Below are 25960 nucleotides of genomic sequence, written 5' to 3'. Positions count from 1 at the left end.
CAGGTGAGCACTGGCCTCAGTGATGTGGGGGTGAGGGAGGAAAGTGTGTATCTTTGAGGCAGGGCCCACGCTTGCCCTGACCCCCTTTCTGCCAGCTGGAATGAGGAGGTGATGGCAAGCTGCTGAGCACACTTGGGGAGGGGGAGGTCTGTGGAGGAGGCTAAAGCCATGAAAGAGGCTGTGCCTGGCCTCCTCTGCCACCTCTTGGAGCAAGGTAATGGCCCACCACTAATCTTTGCTGGAGACACCAACTTTCACATTGTTGAAGCCAGAGTCACTTGGGTCCCCTTGCTTTCACAGGCAGACCTGTACCCCATGTGAAGGCCCCTATGACCCGGCCCCAGCCTCTTTCTCCTACGCTGATTCCCACACAAACACTCACATACCAGATGTCTGGGCCAAGCATAACTGTTTCCTGGCCCCTGAGTATCTGCAGCTTTGTCAGCCTAGTAATCCATCCAGTGCATAATGAGGCTGCACTACTCGCCCCACACGGCACCAAGTAAAGGGGCCAGACCTCCCGCTCAAGGGTCTATTTCATCCATCGTGAACCCAGGAGCAAGCTGCTCGGTTAGACAAGGAAAGAAACTGTCACTGGATCAGTGCTCTGACTCCCAGCGTTGGCTGTGCTGGACTTGGTGGACAAGACTGGGGCCAGGACAGAGTGAGGGTCAAGTCAGGTGCCCAGGGAGCAAACTCTAAGGGGATCCCTCCTATCGGTGAGGCTGTGCGCGTGCACAAATCTGAGAGCCAGGGCCTCTTTAAATGTCGCTCTGAGATTCGGATGTGCTTATGGGTTTCCCTGGTGGCTCAGTAGTAAAGAATCACCTGCCAATGCAGAAGACCCGGGTTCGATCCCTGGGTTGGGAAGATCCCCTGGAGAAGGAAACTGGCAAACCCACTCCAGTATTCTTGCTTGGGAAATCGCATAGACAGAGGAGCCTGGGGAACTACAGTCCATGGGGCCGCAAAAGAGTCACACACGACTGAGCAACTAAACCACCAAGCCACCACCTGAGGGTCAGGAGGGGTCCACCAAGCCCCGTGTACTGATCTACTTCTCAGCCGAGGGGCAGTCATCAGTGATTCAGAGCTTGCATTTCCCGATGCCCGAGCTTTAGGAACCTCCACTCCCCGGGATAAGATGCAGCTTCCCCTCAACATAGTAAACCGTGTCGTTATCTTGATAATGAAGATCCTGAGCCTTGCTGCCCTGCAGGATGCGTGGTGGTCAGGACGGAAGACCTTTCTGAGCCGCATCCACACTGCCCATGCCCACCACCCCGCCACCATCACACTGGACACCAAGTCACCTAATGAAGAGCTTCAGGGGCCTGTGTTCCTTTAGTCCTCACAGCTACTCCAGGGGGAAACCGAGGCACAAGGCTGTAAGCCATGTGGTCAGTGTCCCACAGCTAGGAGGCCCCAGAGTCTAGATCTGAATCCCAGCAGGGTGGCTTCAGGGGCCTTACTGGAAACCAGGGATGGGCCAGTTTCCTGTAGAGTAAATACTTAAAGGCTTTGCCAGCCCTGTGGTCTCTGCTACAGTATTCCATTGTTTCATTGTAGCTCAAAGCAGCCTTGCCTAAATAAATGCGTGCATGCATGCTAAGTTGCTTCAGTCATGTCTGTCTCTTTGCGACTCCATGGACTGTAGCCTGCCAGGCTTCTCTGTCCATGAGATTCTCCAGGCAAGGATACTAAAGTGGGTTGCCACGCTCTCCTCCAGGATATTCCTGACCCAAGGATTGAACCCGAGTCTCTTATGTCTCTTGCATTGGCAGGTGAGTTCTTTACCACTATCACCACAAGATAAATAATAACACGTAACAGTGGGCATGATTGTGTCCCCCAGACACTTGATTTACAGAAACAGGCTGTGGTTGAATTCAGCCCCAAGGCTGTAGTTTGCTGCCTGACCCCAGTTCTGAACCTCCACGCTGTATTGCCCCCAACAGGCAAGTGAAGAAGAAATGTGTCCAGGCTGGGGTAGAGTAGCCTTTGGGGAGATCAGAGAGGGATTCAAGACTTTCCTGAGACTATTTAACACTAAAGACACAGGAGCTGGGCCGTAGATCATTCCAGGAAAAGGCCTTGGAGAAAGAGCGTAAGAGGCAGAAAAGGCAGGTAGGGAGCTCCCCAGTGGAGAACAGGCAGGAGGCAGAAACACAGAAGGAAGGGGCCCTGGGACACGTTTTCCTTCACAGGCCACCCCGTCATGTGGTGACGCTCCCCAGACTCTTAAGTGCACCTGGCTGTTTCCAGAATGACAACTTCCACCCACCTTCTGTTCGACCATCAACCTTGTTGCCCTGGGCTCTGGCTCCCCGTGGGGTATCACTGCCTCCCAGGCTTCATCAGCATGCTTTCAGAGCATTTGCTGGCACCAGCAGTGGGGTCCATGGAGGGTGGGTGCCACAGAATTCATAGAACTGGGGCTTCCAGGCCAGGAGGCTCTTGGGGGCTTCCCTACCCCAGGTCAGGGTGAAACTGTGAAGGCTTTGAAGTTCATGGCTGGGATGGGTTTTCCACCATGTGCCCCTCCCTCTTTCCCAGGAATCATTCAATAATATTCAAATGCTGGGAAGAAACGGTACAAGAGAGGAGGAGGGAGGGAGGACCACTGCACACAGGGACCCTGCCTGGGGTGCAGCCTGGCCCCTCCAAGGTTTCTACTCCTTTATCTGGAAAGGGAGGCCTGGGACAAGAGCCTTGCTCCTCCATGTGTGATCCAGGGCCCAGTAGCACTGGCTTCTCCGGGGAATTTATGAGAAATACAGTTTCAAGCCGCATCTCAGATGCAGGAATCAGAAGCTGCATTTTAACAAGACCCCAGGTGGTTTAAACACACATTAAGTGGACGAAGTGTAAAATCAGAACGTCTCTGAGGTTTGGCGGTGGGCATTGTTGCTTCTGCCAGTCCAGTATGCAGTCCCCTGTCTTCTGGTAAAAGCACCCTGGTTTTCTTTTGGGAAATCCTCCCCCTCCCCACCCCTAATCCAAGTGTTCATGTGGAACTGCACCCAGGGGTGGAGGGAGTGCTTGGCCCTGGCCTGGCCAGTCTGAGCATTAGATCCCGCTGGCCCATGCTGTTTGAGTGATAGGTTTAGGGGAGCTGAAGAGATGCAACAGCAGGTGACAGAATGTAAGTTGGGGGCTGCTTGCTGGTGGCCAATGTGGTTCTGCCAGGACAACATGGAAAAAAGCAGAGTTGGGTGATGGCGAATGAGCCCTGCTACAATGTCTAAGCACCTGTCTGAGCACCTGGATCCAGCCATGCCTGAAATGGGAATTTCCCATTGGCAAGTGAGAGAGCTGGGCTCAATGCAGCTCTACTGGCTTGATCTTAATTGCAAATATAAGAAAGCAGTCCAGTTCATGAAGAGTCCAATGTGTGTGTCTCTCTGTCCTCTCTGTCCTGTTTTCCCTCCTCCCTCCAAGGAGCTTAGCACAACTACTTGCCTCACCAAGGTATGACAGGTTTGCAATAGGGCATTAAGGAACTTAATCAGCAAGTCCTTACCAAGTGCTAACTGCATAACAAGGTTCTGGAAACATGAGGATAGGGGAAAAAAAATGTAAACCAATGCCCTGGCCTCAAGGAACCCACTCAGCACATATAACGGAAAAATGTGTTTATGAAGCAACATGTGACAAAACTAATGTGGTCCAGAAAGAGCTTCTAAATGCTGAGTGGGTGCTGGAGAGGGAAATAAATAGTCCTTCCATCTGGCCGGCTCTCCCGCCCCAGCCCCAGGAGGTGCCTCTGCCACCACGGAGAGGAGGTGGTGAGCAGCCCCACCCACACGAGGACGCCCACCTGCTGCCGCCGAGGAGCCAGCCCCTGGGTGCACCAGCCTGCTCCCTGCCTCCCACCTTCATGTCCTTGCAAAGATGATGCCCGAGGTTCTGGCTGGCTCCCCGCTTTACCCAGAGTGGGCGTTTCTGAGCAGCTGCTCTCTGCTGCCTACTTGCAAGCACCCAGATCTGGTAGTCCCTTGCACTATCAACCATAAAGTGGAACAGGGTTCAGAAGCCCTAAACATCCTGAAGTGAAAGTGAAAGTGTTAGTCGCTGAGTTGGGTCTGACTCTTTGTGACCCCATGGACTGCAGCCCACCAGGTTCCTCTGTCCATGCATGTCTCCAGGCAAAAATACTGGAGTGGGGAGCCGTTCCCTTCTCCAAGAGATCTGCCTGACCCAGGGATCGAAGTCAGTTCTCCTGCACTGCAGGTGGATCCTTGACTGTCTGAGCCACCAGGGAAGCCCCTAAACATACCTAAACACCCACAGACCAGTTTGCCAGCCCAAGGCCAGCTTGTTCTATACTCAGCCACACTCAGCCCAGTGTCATGCCCAGAGTTTTTGTGTATCGCCACCCTTCTTAGTACAGTATTCTGAGAGGCGTGCATTTATGCTTATCATCACTTAGGAAAAAAAAAAAGAGAGCAAAGCTGAGAGGTGGGTGACCTGGGTGGTTGCAAAGGTTGTGCACTATGTAAATGGCTCCCTCTAGGGGCGGGAGAGCTCCGAAGATACTGACAGACACAGCTTTGGGTTGGGGTGGGGAATAAATCGATCTTATTTGATATGGTTTTCCTGGATCTGCCTGATCTCCTACAACTAACAGTGCTTGTGCTCTGACGGTCTGTGTCAAGCAAGGTCACTGTAAAGCTGATGCTTTGTGGGTTGTTTCATTTATTGTCCTCACTGCAGGGGTTTTCAAAACTCAGGGGGGGGAAGAAAAAACAAAACAAAGGGAAGGGTCCCCTATGCTTCACATTTTCACTTGTGAGTTTTCCTAGAGGTGCTTAAGCTGCCTGACCCCCAACAGGAAACCGGATACGGCAGCAGAGTGAGAACAAAACCTGGGCTTTAATAATTGCAATGAACTTGCTTTTCAGGCCTTTAAGGAAAGCCCACCCCACAGTAAATTGCTGGAAGGCCAATCCCTTCACTACCAATTTAATGCTAAGAGTCGATGACGTTCATCAAATCTGACAGCATTTTGGTAAACGACGGCTCTGTTGATTAGGCCGCTGTCCACCCAAGTATTACAAGGCTGAGGAAGCCATAAATCTTAATCCATTGATAGCAGTGGAAAGATCTAAGGCCGAGAAGTGGTTGGGGGAAGAAAGGACAGCAGCAACTAGAGCCATTTATCACCACCAGCCCGATCCACTGCGCGGGCAGCCGCTCAGAAGGCAAGCCCAGCATGGCCATCTGGGTCCCTGGTCCCTCCAGCACTGGAGAGTCCGGAAGGTGTTTACAGGTGGAGTGGTCAGCCTCTTGGCCAGTGTATGGATGACTTTCTCACCTTCTGGCCTAGGGGTCCTGGAGTGTGTGCACCTGCAGCCCCTTCCATCAGGGCAGCTCCACCCAAAAGTGCTTCCTAGTTGCCGGGCAAGACCCTAAGGAGGGAACTCTATTCTACCAGAAGTGGCATTGGGCTTGGTCAGTGGAAAGGTTACGTGTGCCTCAACAGAGTTTAAGGGGCCGCTCAGAGAAACCAGGGCTTCCCAGGTGGCTCAGTGGTAAAAAATCCACCTGAAGAGCAGGAAATGAGGGTTTGATTCCTGGATCAGGAAGATCCCCCAGAGGAGGAAAAGGCTAAGTCACTTCAGTTGTGTCTGACTCTGTGCGACCTCATAGATGGCAGCCCACCAGGTTCCTCTGTCCCTGGGATTCTCCAGGCAAGAATACTGGAGTGGGTTGCCATTTCATTCTCCAATGCATGAAAGTGAAAAGTGAAAGTGAAGTCGCTCAGTTGTGTCCGACTCTTTGCGACCCCATGGACTGCAGCCTACCAGGCTCCTCCGTCCATGGGATTCTCCAGGCAAGAGTACTGGAGTGGGTTGTCATTTCCTTCTCCAGTAAATGGTCCCAAAATGAATGAAGGACTGAATGAATGAAAGAACATGCTGGAGGGAAAAGCTGCCGTCGGCATCTCCCCGTGGCTGATGACGACAGTCAGGGCCGTTCACTGCCAGCTTCCTCTGTGCCGGGCACTGCTGGGCGAGCTCAGTCATTCAATCCTCATTAACTACCCGATGGGGAGGGTGCCATTACCAACCCTGCTTATAGAGAAGACAGGCACAGAGAGGCGAAGCCACTTCTCCAGGACGGTTCAGCTCGTAAGTGGTGCAGCTGAGGCTTGGAACCCAGGCTGCCGGCCCCTGAGTCTGTGCTCTTAACCCTTTGGACTTGCCTGTCACCTGCCGCCAGGTGCTCTTGCCTGAAGAAGTGGACAGCTGATGGCTGCTTATAGGCAGGCAACCCAGCCTGGGGGCTAGATCTTTCCATTTTCCCAGGGAATTAGGAATCAAGCTTTTTAAAAAAAATACATAAAATTTTTTGAATTAAAGTGTTACCAAGTGACTAAGTCTCTTATAAATTGTGTGAGTCCCAAAACCATTATCTGGGGGGAAAATCGAACCCACAGGTTTCAAGTGGTTAACTTTCAGAGTCTACCGGACTGGCCTTCCAGATGCTGGAGCACAGCTGTGACATCTTGCTCCCAGGATGAGCTGTGCCCACGTCTTCACAGTCGGATCTTCCAGGACAGGAACTGAACCTGACTGGGGCGTTTTGGGCACACTTGCAGACTGCCTGGCCCATGGTAATACATGTTCATTAACTTAATGGATGACTTCCTTCATGACTGGTTCCCAGTCCAATCGCCACTTCTGAAGACTCCTATATTTGTCTCCATCTCTGAGGGGTGGTCCCCAAAGGACTGTGTGGGTGGAGCAGAGTCGATGGGATGGTGTCCCCCCAGTACCCATTTCACCCTCTTCTGGGGGTGCCTCTCGGCTCAGTAGAGGCCAGAAAGCCAGACACTGCGTTTCCTAAACTCCCTCTTAGCCAGGGTCTGGATGTGACACGGGTTCGGCTAATCCGATGGCCTTGTGGAAGGCAGGCACAGCCAAAGTGAGGTGGAGACGAAGGGGACACACCCAGCTGCGTCTGTGCCAAGCATGCGGTAGAGGCCAGGAGTGTTTTCATCCACGTCCCACCCTGGCTGGGTGAGCTGTGAGCGAGGTCTTTCTTCCAAGGGTCTCATTAGCAGACACAGGGTCGCTCGGAGGCCAACGGCTGTGGCACTGGCTTCCTGATTCCTCGATTACAGTTCAGGTAACACATTCTTTTACTTAATTTTTTTATTTTTGGCTGTGCTGGGTCTTCATTGCTGTGCATGGGCTTTGTCTAGTTGTGGCGAGCGGAGGCTACTCTCTTAGATGCAGTGTGTGTGGGCTTTTCATGGCGGTGGCTCCTCCTGTTGCAGAGCAGGGGCTCTAGGGCACGTGGGCTTCAGTAGTTGTGGTTCCCTGGCTCTTAGAGCACAGGCTTAATGGTTGGGGCACCCGGGCATGGGTGCTCCGCAGCATGTGAGATCTTCCGGGACCAGGAATAGAACCCGTGTCCCTTGCCCTGGCGGGCGGATCCTTGTCCACTGTACCACTAGGGAGGTCCCAGGTGACACATTCCTGAGGCTGATACCCCATCCTCCCTCCTGTGTCCTAGGTAACAGCTTTCCTGGCCGGCCTGTTCGAGGATATTGGGTATACTGCTCCTGGAGGCCCAGCTCAACCTCATCCTCTTACCAGCCCAAGGATTTTGTAAGCACTCCCCCCATTCCCAGCCTTCCATTCATTTATGATTCAAATACTCTGGAGGTCTCCACTGTTAGGCACTGACTGACCCCTGATGGATTGGGTACAGAAGGACAATTACAGCCTTCGTGGCATCAGGAAGTCAGGGAATTAGCCTTGATTAGGCCCTGTGAAGTGTGGGGCCACAGGGAGAGACCAGGGAGGGATGCTAATTAATCTTAGGCCAAGTCTTTAAATTGCACAGACTCCGGGGCCAGCCATTAAGTCACTGTCTAAGACGCAAATAACGGCTCCTGATAATAGAAGGCACTCAAGACAGCTTGGAGAACTGTCTGAAGTGAGAAGTGGAGAAAGGCCTCATTAATGGGAAATTAATATTCATTGCTGGGGACAAAAGGAAGCCTCCGGGCTGTGTGACCCGAGGGCCTTGCTCATCAGCAGCGAGATGAGGCTTGGGAGTTGGGCTGGCAGGAACACCCCTGCCCATTTCATCCTAGATGTACAAAAGCACCAGCAGAGAAGCAGAACCACTGGGTCTGGAGTCACAGGCCAAGGGTCCAAACCTCAGCCTACTGTCCTCCGTCAGTATCTGTGGGAGCAGGTCACTTTGTTACCCCTCTGGGCCTCAATTTCTTTAGTGGCACAATGCGGATATTCACGTACCTCTGGGGTTATAGCAAAGATGGGCTGATAAAAAGTATTTACCATTCATGTTCACTTGTTGTTTGCATGTGCATGCTCAGTCGTGTCCGACTCTTTGCGACCCCATGGACTACAGCCCGCCAGGCTCCTGTGTCCATGGGATTTCCCAGGCGAGAAGACTGGAACGGTTGCCATTTCCTTCCCCAGGGGATCTTTCCAACCCAGGGATCTAACTAGTGTCTCCTGCGCTGCAGGCAGATTCTTCACTGTTGAGACATCAGGGAAGCCCTAGTATTTACCATAGATCTGAACATGTGCTATATGTGGAGCCCTGGGTTATAGTTCATGGGTCTGCAAAGAGTCGGACATGACTGAGGACAGAACATACCAAGGTCACAGGTGAGGAGCAGGATAGCACTAGAACATGTATATTACCGTATGTAAAATAGATGACCAGTGCAAGTATGATGCATGAAGCAGGACACTCAAAGCTCTGAGACAACCCAGAGGGGTGGGGTAGGGAGGGAGATGTGAGGGGGATTCAGAATGGGGGGACACGTGTGCACCCACGGCTGATTTATGTCGATGTACGGCAAAAACCACCACAATACTGTAAAGTAATTAGCCTCCAATTAAAATAAATTAATTAACTTAAAAAAAATCTCTGGAATTGACCAAGCCCCATAGCAGTCAACTGTTGCCATGAGCCTCCAGATCTAAACTGGCCAGTGCCCTGACCCCATATGAGGTAAAATACCCATCCTATTACTCACCCTATAGCATCCTAACCAGTCACCTAAGGCCACCATTCCAACAGGAACTTCTGTCTTCGGGCTAAAAATTGGCTACAAGCCTGTGAAAGGGTTTGGCTCCGCCTTGAGACAGCCTGCTGTTCTAACAGCATCTCCCTCTCCAATAAACTTTATTCTCCTCTCATTCTACCTCATATCTGGAAATTCTTTTCCAACTCGCATATGGACCATGACAGTATATATATATATATGTTGCTTAAGCCTCATCTCAGACCAAGTGAGTCAGAATCTCTGAGGGTGGGGCCTGAGCATCCCAGGTGATTCGAATGCGCAGTGGGGGTCCCCCTGGTCCCAGGTAAGGCTGAGTAACCACCAGGGAAGGTGTAAGGACTATAGGAGCAAGAAAGCTGAGCTTGGAGCAACAGATTCGGATCTGGATCTTAATTCCACCCTTTCTCAGTGATTGACCTTGGAAAACTCACTTAACATTTCTCAGCTTTTGTGCCCTCAGCATCCTTAAAAAAGGAAGGACATGGGACTTCCCTGGTGGTCCAGTGGTTAAGACTCTGCGCTTCCAATGCAAGGGGCACGGGGGTGGTTGCAGAACTAAGATTCCGTGTGCCACGTGGCATGGCCAAAAAAAAGGAGGAAGGACTTTGGAATATATCCTGTAGGTCTGCTGTGAGGGCAAAGGAGAGGAGTCATGTGGCAACTTAGCCCCATCTGATACCGGCAGGTGCTCAAAAAAGCAAGCTGCTGGACCAGCAGCATCGGTAGCAACCTGATGTGGCATCTCAGGACTGTGGGTTGGGGGTGTAGTCTTATATATCCACTGTATCCCTGGCATCTGAGACTGTGCCTGGCATATCACAGGTGCTTAGTAAGAAGCAGCTGTAAGAATGCATCATTACAACAGGACTGTGAGTCTGACCTGTGATGCTGTGAGGCTGCCCCATCCAGAAGGGAGAATCATTTCACAGAGAGGGCTTGCGGCTCCCCAGGGCTCCTCCTCTCTCCAGAGGCCAGTGCCACAGGCAGAGAGGGCGCCATGGCAGTGCCCAGCTAGACCCACCCCTACCCCTGGGGATTCTGAACGCTTTACGTTTCTGCTCTCACAAGAAGCCTGCTCCTTATTCTGAAGTGTGAGCTGGGGCCACCATCTTGACTCTGCCCTGGGTTTCCAGACCTGATGCCATCCTCGGCGCTGGACTTTGCTGGGAGCTGTCCGTGCACTGCGTCTCAAAGCTTCTTCAGCTTCTTGAAACAGCGTTCTTCGTCCACAGTCTGCACAGAGATGAGGGGAAGAGAGTTGGTGAGCCCCTGAAGATGAGCCTACACTGATGGTGGTTTCATAATTTACAACTACAATGCCCATCGGGGTGCCCAGAGTCTTATCTGTGAAGCTCTTCACTTCAGTAGCACTCTTTGTAGTCACAAAGCATCAGAAAACAAGCTAAATGGGGACTTCCCTGGTGGTTAAGCAGTTAAGATTTCATGCTTCCAACGCAGAGGGCATGGGTTTGATCCCTGGTTGGGGAACTAAGATCCCACATGCTGAGCGGTGGGGCCAAAAAAAAAAAAAAAAAGAGAGAGAGAGAGAAATAGAAAGAAAACAAGCTAAATGCCCAAAAACAAGGGATGGGGAGTCAGTCACAGCCCCTCAGCTATGGAACAGTAGGTGTAACAGTGGGCAGCTGAACTGGGCAGGTCTACATACAAAAGGAGCATCTCTAAGATACAGAAGCAGGTCAGGACAGCAAGCACAACAGGCCAGCACTAGTGCAAAGGAGGGGTGTGGGGAGAGAACTGTTGAATGACTGAACATACCATTAGGGACCCAAAGTCAGAAACTCCCATTGTCTGCCCTTCCCTGAACCTTAGAAAGGCCTGCTTCTCCTAACCAGCAGATCAGCCCAGCTCTCCCTCATGAAAGCTAGGAGAGTCAATCCCATTTCCCTTGTTGTCTTTGGGGCTAGGAAACTCATGCTAAACTCCAAGTGGCTCTCCTAGGGGAAGGTTTGAAGACACCACTTTCTCATTTTATCCCCTTGTTGTATTAATTTTTATTGCCTGTTAATGGCTTGGGATCTTACCATACCTATGAGCCAATGAGTTAGAACACAAATCAAGATTAGTGTGTTACAGGGAACTCTACTCAATGTTATGTGGCAGCCTGGATGGGAGAGGAGTTTGGGGGAGAATGGTACGTGGATATGTATGGTTGAGTTCCTTTTGCTATCCATCTGAAACTACCACAATCAGCTATACTCCAATATAAAATAAAAAGTTTTTTTAAAAGATTATTGTGTGCTGGACACTTCAGACTTCTTATCATTCAGTCTTTCTGGGAAATCTGCAAGGTGGGCATAATCACTCCCATTTTACTGAGACTCAGAGAGGACCCAATTGTCAGAGGTCTCAAAGCTGGCAAGGGGCTGAATAGGGTTTGAACCCAACCCAGCCTTGTTCCAAATCCTCTTCTCACCAGTAGCACGCTGGCCTCTCGGACAAAATGACAAGTCTTGAAAGGCACTCTGGCACTCATTCATCCCATGTTAAAGGTGAGAAAAACAAAGGTGCGGTGAGATAAAACAGCTTCCCCAAAGCAACACAGCCAAACTGTATCTGACTCCTGTGTGTGTGTGTGTGCTCAGTCGCTCGGTCATATCCGACTCTTTGAGACCCCATGGACTGTAACCCACTAGCCTCCTCTGTCCATGGGATTTTGCCATTTCCTACTCCAGGGGATCTTCCCTACCCAGGGGTTGAACCTGTGTCTCCTTCATTGGCAGGCACTTCGCCACCTAGGAAGCCCCAGTCTGACTCCTATGTGCTGCCATTTCATTCATTCTTGCTAAGTCACTTCAGTCGTGCCAGACTCTCTATGAACTCTTTAGGACTGGGGCCTACCAGCCTCCTCTGTCCATGGGATTCTCCAACCACCACCAAAACATTTTGGGGGCCTATATGGGGCCAACCACTGGATCGGGTGTCTTCTATTTCACTTCCAGATTTTATTTCATGTGTCCTTTTATTATAGGATACATGAAATCCGATTAAAGTCTGCAGAGTATGGATTAACTGAATTCAGACCTGAACAGTGGAATCAATTATCACAGGGGTTAGGTACTGAAGTTAGGACACGGTGAGTGAAAATCAGGTCTCACCAAAATTATCCTAGACCTTTCCTTAAATGACTGGTATGAGAGATCTGGGAAATGTAAAAGCCAGGAATTGACTTCTCTGGTCACCTTTGCCCTGCAGGAGTGGACGCCAAGACTAGTTTAAAAAAAAGTCTTAAAAAAAAAAAGAATCTCTCTCTCTCTGTCTCTCATTTCCATGCTGTCTCTTTCTGGCCAAGTGGAGAGAGTTAACTTGCATGGGCTGACTAGTTTCTGTGCATGGGATGTGGTTCCACCGGCCCTCACTCGTCAGCAGAGCTGGTGCTGATCTGGCATTCCTGTGCTCACCGTGAGTCCCCTCGGTGTGGGAGGCGCTTCTGGAGAAGTCGGCGTGGACGGCTTTCCGAGGGGACGCCTTCAGTTCGGAGTTGGCCCCGTTGACGTAGACCGAGAACCCCTGTTCCAAGTGCTCCAGCCTCAACTGCACGGGGTCCTTGGTTTTCAGATGCTTTAATATCCTGGAAGAGAAACGATCACCGGCGTCTCATCGGAGGAGCCTGAGCCACCGCCCACCCCCATGTGGGGAGGGACCTGCTGCTCTGACAGGCAAGCGTTTCTAATCAGAGGCTGGGTGGCGGGCGCCCAGCTGTTCATCTATAAACAGCCCTAAGAGGCCCATTACACACACGGAGGAGCAGGGAGGGGGAGGCTCCACGGGCGCTGCTTTCATTCTGAGGCTCAAAGATACACCAGCAAAAACCCGGGTACCATCCTTGCCCCATGGTGGCAGGGGGACAAAGAGCAGGTGTGTGTGCACGCGGCTACACACGGCCTGGATTTCCTGGGATGATCCCAATGTCACGCACCTCTCCTTGGCGTGGACAACAGCACTTTGTTCCACGTGGAACAAAATGTGGTCTAAGCCTCTGTGAGAGAGATTTCACGAAACACATCCTCACGTTAGAAAACACCTGCCATCACGCCAGGCGGACTGATTTTTGGCTTCAGGAAATAAATGTGTTCTCCAACACCCCTGATATCCCAAATGTCATCATTTTCCATTCAGATGCAGTTAAAAAATATACCAGTGCAGGCTTTGTTCAAGATTAATGATATGATGATCAAACCCTTTGCCTGAAAGGGGCCTGGCATAAGCGTGGTCAGGTTCCTTGTTCAGCTTTCTCCAGAGTTCAACCTCACACTTTGGCTTTGTCCTTCCCCCACTCCTGATGGTGCCTGCCACGGACAGCGCCCAATGTCCATTTCAGAGTTGCTCCCATCTGACGCCAAACCCTTCAGAGCCTTCACAAACGCCTGCACACACTCCCATACCAACTAGGTTTCTTTTCGCAGAAGGAGAAATACAAACAACCGGCAAAAAAAAAAGTGGATCCTCTTCAGTGATTAAAAAAGTTCCTATCAAAGTAGCAAAATGTAAATTTTTAAAAGCAATAGTGGGATTTCCCTGATAGTCCACTGGGTAAGAATCCAATTTCCAATGCAGAGAACACAGGTTTGATCCCTGGTCTAAGATCTCACATGCCACGGGGCAACTAAGCCCACTTGCCACAGTGACTGAGCCCAAGTGCTCTGGAGTCTGCACACTACAACTAGAGAGGCCTGTCTGTTGCAACTATGACCTGACACAACCCAATAAATAAATATTTTAAAATGTAATAGCAATGGTAAAACCATAAAAGGTAGAGAGCCAAACTCTGTTCTAAATGCTTTGGGCGTGGTGTGTGTTTACTTGTCGTGTCTGACTCTTGGCGGCCCCATGGACTGTTGTCTGCCAGGTGCCTCTGTCCATGGGATTCTCCAGGCATAAATACTGGAGTGGGTTGCCGTGCCCTTTTCCAAGGGATCTTCCTGACCCAGGGATGGAACGAACCAGTGTCTCTTACATCTCCTGCATTGGCAGGTGGGTTCTTTACACCTGTGCCACCTGGGAAGCCTCTCTAAATGCTTTACATAGAGCCAATTCCCATTGTTTGGGATCAGTTCTACAAAGTTGAGGCAAACACTGAATTTGTGAATATGGAATCACTGTTTCCAGGAGGAAATACAGGATTTGATTCCTGTGAGCCTCTGGTCACAACGTGTTCGTCAACTGATCAAAATAAAACCTTGCTTTACACTGTTTATAATAGCCAGGACATGGAAGCAATCTAGATGCCCATCAGCAGATGAATGGATAAGAAAGCTGTGGTACATATACACATGGAATATTACTCAGCCATTAAAAAGAATTCATTTGAATCAGTTCTAATGAGGTGGATGAAAATGGAGCCCATTATACAGAGTGAAGAAAGCCAGAAAGAAAAACACCAAAAATGCATATATATGGAATTTAGAAAGATGGTAACGATAACCCTATATGCAAGATAGAAAAAGAGACACAGATGTACAGAACAGACTTTTGGACTCTGTGGGAGAAGGCGAGGGTGGGATGATCTGAGAGAACAGCATTGAAACATGTATACTATCAAGTGTGAAACAGATCACCAGTCCAGGTTGGATACATGAGACAAGTGCTCGGGGCTGGTGCACTGGGATGACCCAGAGGGATGGGATGGGGAGGGAGGTGGGAGGGGGGTTCAGGATGGGGAACACATGTAAATCCATGGCTGATTCATGTCAATGTATGGCAAAAACCACTACAATATTGTAAAGTAATTAGCCTCCAACTAATAAAAATAATTGGGAAAAAACAAACAAACAAAAAAAAACCCCTTGCCTTATGTGTGTTTCCATTTAAAGGCACCTTATTTAATATATTGGGTTTCTCTTGTGGCTCAGCTGGTAAAGAAACTGCCTGCAATTCAGGAGACCTGGGTTCGATCCCTGGGTGGGAAAGATTCCCCTGGAGAAGGGAAAGGCTACCCACTCCAGTATTTAATATATATTGATACTTAATACAGTAATACTGAACTTATGCCGGCAGCACTCCAACTCATGACTGAATGAAGCTTATCTAACATGTGTATTTTCTCCACAAGGGACATCCTAGCCTTCTTGGGCTTAGGAATGTGGGACAGCACTTTAACCTTATGCCAGGGACCAGTTTAAACAGGGAAGTCACCAGTGAAAAACACAAAAATGTAAAAAAACAGGACAGTAAGTAAAACACAAAAAGGACACTTTACTGTATATGGTAAGGGCTTCCCAGGTGGCGCGGTGATAAAGAATTCACCTGCCAATGCAGGAGATGCAGGAGATGCGGGTTTGATCCCTGGGTGGGGAAGATCCCCTGGAGGAAGAAATGACAACCCACTCCAGTATTCTTGCCTGGGAAATCCCATGGACAGAGGAGACTGGTGGGCTACAGCCCATGGGGTCACAGAGTCGGACACAACTGAGCATGCACGCACACAGTATAAGATTTTTAAAAAGCCCTGTAAGTATTGATTCAGGGGTTACAAATACATTGTAGTGGGTGGATAAATTTGCAAATATGGAATAAGGATTGACTGTATTAAGACTTTAATCTTTACAACAACCCTATGGGGTAATTAATTTTCTTAACCTCATTTAATAGATAAGGAAACTGGAGCCCAGAGAGGTTAAGTAACTTGCCCGAGGTCACACAGCTGGTATGGCAGGGGGCTAGGATGCAAATTGAAGCAGTGTGGCTCCAGAGTCTTCACCACAACAAAGACAACTTCAAGAACTAGAAAGTTGAGACTGACAAGCTTAGACATGGCTGGAAACAGAAAATGTCATGCACTTGGTCTTCGCTCAGTCAGCAAATAGTTTCTGATCAGGAACAATGGTCGGCATTCAGTCCTAACAAAACCACGAGACCGACTGGAATGTCCCACACTAGGTTAGTGGAAGCAGAGATCTGTAGTTGTTATAATTATGAAGATTCTGTTGAAACATGGGGGGTGTTTGTGATCTGTTCAGAGAGGGGTGGAGAAGGCAGTATAAAAACAGTACCTATGCGATAAGCGCAAAGTTGGAAAAAAGTGTGTTTGTGGGACCCAGAGTGGAAGGTGATAAATGTGAAAATTAAATCAGTGGTTGAGGGAAGGTGGCGGCATTATGGGTGATTTCTTTGTTTGCTTTTTTAAATGTTTCTTTAGCGGTTGATACATCCATCTTTTCGGCAATCGTGGCAGGAACATTCATTACAGACTGCTTATCTCTTGCCAGCCTCTGAAGCCTGGGAGATGCCTGATTGTTGGGCAACAGCATAAAACAGAAGGAAAACACAAGTAACTAAGAGACAGTTTCCAAACACGGCAGTAGTTGCGTTCTCTGGCGCAAACAATCGAAGGACGCAGTGGTCCCCGGGGAGGGAGAGCAGGGAACCCAGGCCCTGCGAGACCCTGAGATGGTCGGCAGGTGGAAAAATCTGACCACCTGGCCAGGCAGTGCCTGCCTCCACTTCCTTCCAGAGTCACCTTTTCTCCTGATGCTTCCTGAATGGTCGCCGTGGCATCCCGCTACCCAAGCTCTGTGGCTGGTGCTCCACGTGTGTCTCTCTTTAAGCAGACTGATTTATGAAAATGTGGATTTATGAAACTGATAAACGAGGAGATAATTAGTCAGACTGTGAAAGGACTCACTAGAGGAACTCCTCTACTGCAGCTGAGCACATCAGGAATACGCACATGGCATCAAAGAAAAGTGGGTGTTTTTTTTAATGGATAGCCTACCGCCCTTGGTGTCTGGGATTCAGGAAAATTAGATTCAGTCCCCTGCCCTGGTGGAGATGGGGCCCCCAGCCACTTGCTGCCCTATCACACTCTGATCCCTTCCAGCAAGGATCTCCAGCCTCTGGGACCTAATGCCTGATGATCTGAGGGTAGAGCTGATGGAATGATAATAGAAATAAAGAGCACAATATGTGTAATGTGTTTGAACCACCCTGAGGCCATCCCCATCACCTGGCCCACGGAAAAATCGTCTTCCATGGAACCAGTCCCTGGTGCCAAAATGGGTCGGGGACCACTGCCTTATAGATTCTGTATGTTTCAGTTCACGAGTCTCCCTGCCTCACACTGCAGTATAGTATCTGTGTGCCTGTTTATTCTCCCTTCGTGCCCCCCCCCCACCCCGGGTGTGGGGTCTGTGCTAAGTGCAAGGAAAGGTGAGGAATACTCTCAGAAACTATTTCTGGAACTCAAGGTCTCGCAGGAGAGAGAAGGCATGGACGCACATCCTAATACAGCCCCCGGGTATCTAACCGCGTCACAGGCACCATTTCTGCTTATCGTGATGACCTTCGGGGGCATTTGTACAGAGAGCTCTTTCGCACAGAAGACGAAGTGGAAACACTGGTCAGAGTACAGGGTGGCACCAGGGACTGTGACCGGGGACATGAGATGCTGGACAGCTGGGTGGTTGGGGCACAAGCAGGGGTCCAGGTGAGGAGAGGATTTAGCTGAGCTCCAAGGGCAGGGGGCGCGATGCCCACAGGTCTGCTTGTGACCAGACTTATAACAACTGCCTTGGTCTGTAGACGCCTCGGCTGCTGTGTGACTGTGGGCTGGCCACACACCTCCTTTGGACCTCAGGTAACCCCAGGGTCAACCGAGGGGCTCTCTAAGTGTCAAGCATTCAAGGATTATCTGGATGTCTGCTCACTTTTTTTTTTTTTTTTTAATTTGGCTGGGCCAGGTCTTAGCTGTGGCATGTGGAATCTAGTTCCCCAACCAGGGATCGAACCCAGGCCCCCTGCATTGGGAGTGCGAAGTCCCAGCCACTGGAACACCCAAAGAAGTCCCTCAGCTCACTTCCAAGAAGACATGTTTATCACCAAAAAGATGATGATGATGATGATGCAGAAAGCATACTTGGATGGGTGGGCTTACTGCAGACCCTCAAACACCTTGTCCTTCTCCATCCTTCAATGGCCCAGGAATTAAGATCCTGGCATTGGCCTGTTTTATAGATGTACTTGCCCAAGGTTAGAGAGTCGAGGAAGTGGCCGGGATTTAAATTCTGGTCCATGAGGCTCCAGAGCTCATCTCCCTGCCACATCATCCTGCCGTTTCTTGTCTCCTCACCAGGCATCTCGCCGCAGAGCTCCACACAAGGAGAGTTCAGAAGAGAAGCAGAGCTCCAGGTAGGGGTTTTTGGAGGCAGGGGCATTTGAATGAAGCCTTGAAGGATGGAGAGGCAGGGGACAGTGGTGCAAGGAGCCTGCCATTCCTCCTGGAACCTAGTGGCTCACGAGCTCCACTATCTGTCCTCTAGGAGGTCACCAGCCCCCGTCCATGTGGGCGGAGGTGGTGTAGTGTGGAAGACCAAGCTCCGTGCTGGAGGCTCTGCCATTTCCCAGCTTTCGTGGGCAAGTCCCTACACCTCTGGGGCCTGTTTCCTCTTCTGTAAAATGAGACCCAGGATGCCTAAGCTCATGAGGATGGAAGGGGATGCCAGACAAAGCTCCAGCTCAGAGACCAGTCTGTACAAGACCCGCTCAGAGCTGGTTTTCCCCTTTCTTCCTTCTGCCTAAATCTTCTCATGGGGCAGCGGGTTCACCTCTCACTCGGGTACATTTTCGTGGCAAGTTTCCCTCAAACAACCTTTTTTTCCAAAAAAAATACCATTGTTGGATTCTTACATCTTAGACCTGCCGCCCTCTAGCGTGTATATTACAGCCCCACTCAGCCGTTAGCTCTTAACTGTTCCTCCTGTCTCAGTCCTTTGATGATTTGGACTGCTTTTTCGTGGGTCCTGTTAGGCATGATTACATCTTTCATGAGGCCGCCGAGTGAGCAGAATCACTAAGCATCCTCTGGGCAAGGGCTGTGCGCGGGTCAACAAGAGCTGCCGCGTCTTCCCCACCCTCCCTGGTCCTCTGCTGGAGCTCATGATCACTCTCGGCCCCTTCTGGCCTAGTCCTGGGTAGCCTTGTGCTCACCCGCCACTGCTGGGGGGAGTTCCTTGAAGGCCAGGGCTGTGTGGCAGACACCTGTCCTTTTCATTTGTCCAGTCACTCGCCCCTGTCTTCCAAACACAGCTCAGATTCCCCTTGAGAACTGCCCCCCTTCCTCCTCTTACTCCACGTGGTTTGAGGGAGACTCACACCCTTGCCCAGCTTCATGGGGTGGCCCAGGAGGGGCCAGGCAGACTCTGCCACCCCACCAGGCTCAGGACGGCGGTTGGCTCACGGATGGAAACTCAGGACTTTTGAGTGAGGATGGGCCTCAGCACTTCTGCTGAAACTATTAAGAAAGATGTGTTTTCTTCCTCTAGAGGTAGGATGTCCTTGGGTTTCCAGGGACTGCCTTGGCCTCTGTGAGGGAGGCACCTTTGTGAGATGATTCCAAGGTAAGAAAGCAGAACTGAGAGATGGAGAGTGACTGATTTCCATGACCCACTTTGAGTACCCGGATCCAACTATGCCTGAAGCCTGATTATCATCCCAGATTTGTTTATTTCCCAAGGCAATAAGTTTCACTGTTTAATGCCATTTACTTTGGGTTCCTGTCCCTCTGAGCAGAGGAGTGCTAACTAAGGCTGCCTGTGTCTCCTTCATTGCAATCTTCTCCTTAGTACTAGTGTTAATGCCAGGCAATGAGAAGGTACTCAGTGGAATCCTGCTGAAAGAATAAAAGAATAACCTGATCAGCATTTTGTGGGGAGCTGTGTTCTGGACAGGTCTCTGAGAACTCAGCCCAGTGATTACACACCCAGTACAACAGACTGGGTTTTCACCCCCCTCTGTGCCCAATATGAAGTTCAGAGGCTGGGATTTCCCTGGTGGTCCAGTGGTCACGACTTCACCTTCCAATGCACGGGGTGAGGGTTTGATCGATGGTCAAGGAGTTAAGATCCCATGTGCCTTGTGGCCAAAAAAATCAAATCAAAACACAGAAGCAGCATTGTAACAAATTCAGTCAAGACTTTAAAAACGGTCCACATAGAAAAAAAAGTTTTAAAAAGGCTCAGAGGCTGGTTTTCAACCCAGTCGTTTTTTTAATTGGTGTATAATTGATTTACAATGTTGTATTAGTTTCTCCTCTACAGTAAAGTGAATCAGCTATATGTGTATATATCTATATGTATAGATCTATATACCAGTGTATATATACCCTCCCGCTTGAACCTCCTTCCCACTCTACCCAGTCTTATAAGTAATTTCCAACTCAATTTCAGTTTATCCCTACAAAACCCCTCCACAGTGAACTTAGAGCCACTGGCAACCCTGGCAGATTTCTCTCCTCTGGATTACTGACAACAGCGTCAGACAAAACATAAATAAGAAAGTACGGAGACTTTGCTGGTGGTCCAGTGGTTAGGACTCTGTATTTCCACCACAGGAGGCACAGGTTCAATCCCTGGTCTGGGAACTAAGATCCCACATGCTGCATGGCATGGCTGGAAAAAAAAAAAAAAAATGTAGGGCCCAGCTCCATCACTTCCCTGCTGCATGACCCCGGGCAAATGCTTGCTGTCCTTGGTCTCCACTTCCCCATCTGTAAAATGGGTGCAATAACTGCCTTATCGGGCAGTGTGTGGATAAAACGAGATGATGGGGGCGAGCTGCCTGCCTCACAGCTGGTACCTCAGCAAAGGTGCCTTTTCAGGCTCGATCTGAGGACAGCTCCGGGGCACTCCTACTCTGCACAGGTCTCCATTGGAGGCGTTTCGAGCTTCACCTTCTAATTCCCTGGCATCGAGCCAGCTCCCTCTCGGTGACAAACACATCTCCCAAATTTTACGGCAGCTCTGTTTTGGCATATTTTTTAATTGCCTTTGTTCTGTGACCTCCTCTCTGGCTCTCCTCAGCTATGCTATTGGCCGGTGCCTCTTTGATCATGCAAGTATTGATCCCTTGATTAATGAGAAGCAATTTGATCATGAGGAACTATGACACTCTCCTCCCAGACAAGTCACGTGTATACGATTCAATGATCGCCCAGGTGTTCAGTGGCACCATCCAGCCTGCCAGAAATTGAATAAAAACATTCTGCTCCCTGGCATTGATGATGATAAAAAAACCCACATTGGTCTAATCAGCGCAAGCCTGGGTTTGAGGTTGCCCCTGGGATGGAGGGAGACGAGCACAGAGCGTGGGCACATGGGATGTCGCCTGGCATTTCTGGCTGGTCTTGGAGAGTTTATCTATTCAGAGGTGCTCTACTGGGGGCAGGACTGCCTTGGCTTGCAGGCATCTGGAGTGAGGGCAGGTCTCGTTGTCACAGATACTGGAGGTCTTAGTGAAATTTAGTAAGAGGACAGGTAGGCAGGGACGCGAAACTCCTACAACACATGAGGCAATCCTGCACCATAAAAGCTTTCCCCATGCAGCACGCCTCCAGGGCCCCAGCTGACAAGCACCGGGAATCCAGCCCATCAGACAAGGGCTGAATTCATATTCAGAATAACAACCCCCAGGCTCTCTTGCCTACAAGACCCCAAGCACAGCTCCAAAGCACAAAGTCCCAAATAAGTTCCCCTGTCCTTCCCGCTCCTGCAGATCTGGGGGTGTGGGGCTGTAGTATCCTTCTGTCTGTTTTAGGCTTTGATTTGAATTCATTACCAACATCTTGGCGGGGGAGGGCTTTCCAGGTGGTGTTAGGGGTAAGAGACCCAAGAGATGCAGGTTTGATCCCTGGGTCAGGAAGATCCCCTGGAGGAGGGCATGGCAACCCACTCCATTATTCTTGCCTGGAGAATCCCATGGACAGAGGAGCCTGGCAGGCTACAGTCCATAGGTTCACAAAGAGCTGGACACAACTGAAGCTTCTTAGCACGTACACACCAACATTTTAAAACTCAGGATATTTCACCACACAAATCCAGATTTTCACTGTCTCCTGTCACTTTGGAGGATATGAACCCCTGGGCGCATGAGAGTTCCAGGTGCCCACTGTCCCCACTGAGCTAGCTTCACTCACTGCCTGACCCCTCCTAGCATCTAAGTTTGCAAACTCAGCTTTCCCCAAGGTTCCAGGGCCTGAAGACAAACCACAATGAACGGCAAGTGAACTTGCACAGCCTTGCAAAGGCCTGGAGAACATAATACTTCTCTCCAACCAGACCAGAAGCTTTGACCTCAGTCAGTACACATAGCATCGGGCTGCAGGTTTTTTATGAGAACTGGCACTCAGAGTCAAATCAGGATTGACAGCTTTAAACGACATTGACCAACTTCAAACACAAGTGTAAAAGGACTCCCCCTTTACATAACAAGGCATGATTACAGGCTCAGATTTCCGGGGACCTTCAAAGCCTGTGAGATCACAGGCTAGGTTATTCACGCACGGGCCCTGCCAAATTCTAGCTTTTCTTAACAAACCCAGCTTCTCCCAGAAGGGGAGGCACGGAGACGAGAGGCGGGCCCCACACGTCTGACGGTTTGCTACAGTTCAGTCGAAAGATGCGATTAAATCAGTGAATGGAGAAATAGGAACTGGGATGGCAGATATTATTCCAAGCCTCCGCGTGGAGGGCGACTGCAGCCCGTTCCGATGTGAAACCGAGACTGCATACTGTTAATAGCTCTAAATAGGCTTTTGATTTGGTTAATATCAAGGGCTGCTGTCGGGCGGCTGCATCTTACCGGTTCCTCTGCTGGAGCAATATTAAATACTCATCGTGCTTCTCATCAAAGTCTGTCACCATGTCCTTTGTGTAACCCTGAAATCAAGAAACAGAGCGGTGTGATGTCGGAATGCAGGGCAGCGTTTACTGAGGCCCAGGTACAGCACACGCCCCGCAGGAGGCCGAGAGGCAGAGGCTGACCTTGACGAAGGCCCCGCTCCCTGGGCGCATCACCCTGGCGACCCAGAGCCCCAGAGACTGGTGGCCCAGTGGGTTTCCAACATATGCAACTAACAATCTATGGAAAGGAGAAGGGCGATTTGATTCCCCAGCCTCATTGTTATATTCCTCCCATGCCCTAATAAAATCAAGGACTCTGAGAAGATTTGGGCTTTACTGTTTTCTCCATGCTCATGATTTGGTGATCTCTATTGCCCTAACCATATGGAACCCAGATCAGTTGTTTGAGAGAGAAACCTCATTTTTTTTTTCTTGCCACTGTGAAAGAAATGCATGCTTATTATAAACAACTCGGTCATTACAAAAATATAGGATGCAGAGAGGGAAGGTCCCTTTGAAGCAGATGTTTGTGGTTTTCTGCTTCCCTTTCTGGTCATAGAATTCTGGATTTCTTTGGGGGAACCATTCAGTCCCTTTTCCCAGTTTGCTGGCTTCCTTAGATGCCCTTGAAAGTTCCTTTGGTCTCCTCTCGGGTCACATGACCTTGATGGTCTCACCCATCAACACAGTACTTCCCCTGGCCGCAAGGATCCACTGGTCTGGGGATGAGCCTCGGCCGGTGCCTGGCCCTTGAAAGTCAGCCCAAGGACTTTACTGACACTCCTGGGGAAAAGCTGCTCTCTTTCCACTTGGGGGCTAAGGTGATGAGACGCAGGCTTGGAAATGCCTGAGAATGAAGTCAAGAAAGAAGATGGCAGGTCCCAGCGATGCAAAGAACAAGAGTCCTAATGACATAATTTGAGACCCTGGATCCACCCATGCCTGAAGACTAAGTGTCTGGACAACTTAGTTATGACCCTAACGTTATTTTGTTTCAACTGAGTTTCTGTCATTTGCAGCCAATAGAATTATAAGTTGTATACCACGGCCTGATCATTAGAGATAATCCTTATTAAAGATTTTTACAGCTCTATGGGGGGATGGTAAATGTATAATAAACTATAAATATTAAAAGTGACATACGCACCTCCCTAGTGGTGAGGTGGATAAGAATCTGCCTGGCAATACAGGGGACACGGGTTCAATCCCTGGTCTGGGAAGAGTCCACGTGTCCAAGAGGAACTAAGCCTGTGTGCGACAAGGACAGAAGCCTGCAAACCTAGAGCCTGTGCTCTGCAACAAGAGAAGCCGCCACAGGGAGCAGCCCGCACACCCCAGCCAAGAGCAGCCCCCATTCGAGGGAACCAGAGAAACCCCACAAGCAGTGACGAAGACCCAGTGCAGCCAAAAACAACTGACATGTAATACCAGTGAAACCTCCATCATGATCTGATACGTATTGCACTAGATGCTTTTCTTTGCTTATAATATGTATATATCCACATTTATAAACACACACACAAACACACATGTTCTTTTAAATGAAAGTAGGGTCATACCGTAAACAATGCTTTGCCCTCTTCTATGCTTCTTAACTAATTTAGCTTCTTAACTAAAGAGACAGTGTCAGCTACATTCTAGTCACAAGTCAGACGGATTAAGTGTTAAATGGCAATAAGACGCTTGTAATAGAAACACAATTTGTGTGAAAATCCTAACGATTATCATGGGGAGGAGAAAAAAAAGAATTTCCATCATTCTCTTCTTAGCTTCTCAAAACCTGCCTTGCACCCCATTAATCTACCAGAACTCTTCCCAAGGGTGATCCATAACCTCCTTAAGCAAATATAATAGCTCTTTCCGGCTTCATCCTTTTCCATTGATCCGGGGCCACGGGGAGCTGTTCCGACCCATCCGTTCCCCAAATTCTCCCCCTTTAGCTTCCGCGGTTCTGAATGAGGCTCCTCCCCTCCCGCACCTTCTCTGGCTGCCCATCCTCCTTGGCCTTGGATGTGGATGGTCACTGTCTCTGTCCATCCTGCCTCTCTGGGCCTTTCTCGCTCTGCCTTCCCATCTCCTTCTGATTACAAGGAAAGGGGTCCCCTGGGCGGGGAGGCCAGAGAGTCCCTGCTAGACCAGGGCTGACAGCCCAGCCCCCTTCTCACCCCTTTTCCTGCAGGAAGGACTCTAGGTTGTGACCATCTGCTTCCCTCTTTCCCTGTCGCCCCCCACTTTTCCTCCCAGGCTCCCCTCTCTCTGGGCCACCAGGGGACAGGATGCTGGATTCCCATCTTCTCTCTCACCCTGAATCTCTGAAGCCTCCAAGTTTTCCCAGGGTTTTTCAGGTTAACTAATCTGGCCAATCAGGAAGTGAGGAGTAATAAGAAAGGATGATACTATGAAATCATAAGAAATTTAAACAAATTAGCAATAGGTGTTCCTATTCCTATTTCCCTGGCTTCCTGAGAAGCCCAGAGACATTCCTTGGTCCTCCCTGGACTGAGTCCTGCCTCATCTTGACTGTGAGGAAAGCACCATGAACTCAGGAGAGCTGGTAGGTTGCGGGATATGTCTGGAGAGGATTCTCAGTTCCTTTTTCAGAACAATGCATGTACGAGGCGGACAGTTGACGCAGCATTTCCATATACATGATTCTCCTTTGATCTTCACGGCAACCCTTGAAGTGGTTATTACTACCCCATTTAAGATACAAGGAAACCCATCCCATGCGCCTTCCGGAAACACGGATCCTACTCCACGGTAATTTACATAACTATTTTGAGATATTAAAATGGCCACTGATATATTATGGTACGGGATGAAATATTCAATGACATTTTTAGATGAAATATGAGACTTCAAAGAGATCTCAGCTCGGGGTGGGCTGCCCTGGCTTTTCACCTCCGGGAATACATTTATTTGCCTCTGCCAGGAGGGAGATGTCATTGGAAAGATTTGAAGAGCTCAGGCACAGAGCCAGCAAAACTTCTCATCAACCCCATGTTTCTCAAATGCTGATGTGTGCACAAATAACCTGGGACTGTGTGGAAAGCGAGGTTCTCATTCAGGGGCCCAAGCTGACACCTGCAACAAGCTCCCAGGCAATGCCCGATGGGCCACACTTTGCCAGTGAGGCACTGGACAAGTCCTGTTTATTCCTCATTATTCACAATACGTCCATCTCTAATCAGGTCAGCATTGAACTTGAGCTGTGAAGAATGTGAGCTTTGGAGTCCAGTGTGTGTTGCATGCTCAGCCGCTAACTTGAGTC

The 25960-nt window shown here is 49.8% G+C and overlaps 1 protein-coding gene across 7 annotated transcripts in view; it reads right to left on the bottom strand.

Annotated features, from left to right (window-relative positions):
• The window catches only part of LOC122433296 (katanin interacting protein), a 228546-nt gene that overhangs the window by 145865 nt on the left and 56721 nt on the right, over nucleotides 1-25960 (bottom strand). For 6 of the 7 annotated variants that reach the window (XM_043456082.1, XM_043456088.1, XM_043456086.1 and 3 more), the window contains 3 exons: nucleotides 22649-22725; nucleotides 12478-12647; nucleotides 10194-10291 (listed from right to left, as the gene is read on the bottom strand). In XM_043456082.1, coding sequence (XP_043312017.1) covers nucleotides 10194-10291; nucleotides 12478-12647; nucleotides 22649-22725 — 345 coding nt within the window. The remainder of the gene's footprint in view (nucleotides 1-10193; nucleotides 10292-12477; nucleotides 12648-22648; nucleotides 22726-25960) is intronic. The other variant, XM_043456087.1, reaches the window with a different exon arrangement.

This window comes from Cervus canadensis, chromosome 32, assembly GCF_019320065.1.
Source record: "Cervus canadensis isolate Bull #8, Minnesota chromosome 32, ASM1932006v1, whole genome shotgun sequence".
Classification (NCBI taxonomy): domain Eukaryota; kingdom Metazoa; phylum Chordata; class Mammalia; order Artiodactyla; family Cervidae; genus Cervus; species Cervus canadensis.
Note: the sequence above shows the minus strand (reverse complement) of the source record. Positions and strands in the feature narration are given on the sequence as shown.